The sequence below is a fragment of the Antrostomus carolinensis genome, unplaced genomic scaffold, assembly GCF_000700745.2.
Source record: "Antrostomus carolinensis isolate BGI_N321 unplaced genomic scaffold, ASM70074v2 scaffold23852, whole genome shotgun sequence".
Classification (NCBI taxonomy): domain Eukaryota; kingdom Metazoa; phylum Chordata; class Aves; order Caprimulgiformes; family Caprimulgidae; genus Antrostomus; species Antrostomus carolinensis.
The window spans coordinates 615-1,563 of NW_010301937.1; the positions used below are offsets into that span (position 1 = coordinate 615).

General features: G+C 54.6%; 1 protein-coding gene across 1 annotated transcript in view; it reads right to left on the reverse strand.

Moving 5' to 3' along the window:
• Positions 1–61: 61 nt before the first annotated feature.
• LOC114818365 (cadherin-related family member 3-like) overlaps positions 62–949 on the reverse strand; it is a gene marked incomplete at both ends in the record, with an annotated part of 20,765 nt that continues 19,877 nt past the window's right edge. The window contains one exon of the mRNA XM_029083941.1: positions 62–92. Coding sequence (XP_028939774.1) covers positions 62–92 — 31 coding nt within the window. The remainder of the gene's footprint in view (positions 93–949) is intronic.

The window sequence follows — 949 nt, forward strand, 5'->3', positions numbered from 1 at the left end:
TCAGCCTGTCCTCATAGGAGAGGTGCTCCAGCCCTTGGATCATCCTCATGGCTTCCTCTGGACTTGCTCCAGTAGGTCCCTTTCCCTGGCGCCTGTGGGGCCAGATGTGCACATGTTGTCCTGGCAGCCTGCCTGGCCCTTGTCAGGTGCCATGCCCAGAGCTCTGCCAAATGTGCAGGTCTGGCAGCTCGTGGGCCTGCCAGCTCTGCTGCCTGCATGGATGGACACCAGCCCGCAAACCCTCCTTGAGGTTCATTCACACCGGGGTATGTACACACAGCCCCTCAGGAAACAGCCAGCTGGCTGGGCACCGTGGAGCGAGCCCAGTGCAGACACCCAGGCTGGGCTGGCTGTGGTGGTCCGATGGGGCTAATCCAGGAAGGTCCTGTGAGAACACGGGGCTGCTGCTGCTGTCTGCATGGCCCCAGCTAGGATATGCAGGGGGAATTGAAAATCAAACACAACTGCGTAGCTGGACCAAGCCTTGCCTTGCCTGTGGCATAACACCAACTGCTTTTTTCAAGCTCTGGAAGTCAAGCAAGGACCTTGCCTCAAAATCAAGTCCCAAGGGGTCTACTGATGTGCAGCAGCTGGAGTTTGGTACCAGAGAACTGCAGAGTGGTGGCATCCTTGAATAGCATTCAGAGTAAGATCTATGAATCTATTCTGTTTTCAAGTGTGTCTTTCACTCAGTAATATGGAGCTTGCTGCAGAAACTCGCTGAAGCTTGTATTTGTCATCTTCAATTTCCTGGCCTGGCCCAAGCTTTTCTACTTGGCTGCTTTGAAGCACATCTCATAACATGCTTCCAGATTCAGAATAACCCCAAAGGTAGGTCCCAGAAAGCAGCCTGCAGACCTCAGAGTGCTAACAAAGCATGGATGGTGCCCCATCTCCTCCTGGGATCTGAGCAGGCAGCAGCAGAGCCAGGCTCTGTGCTCAGCTTCCT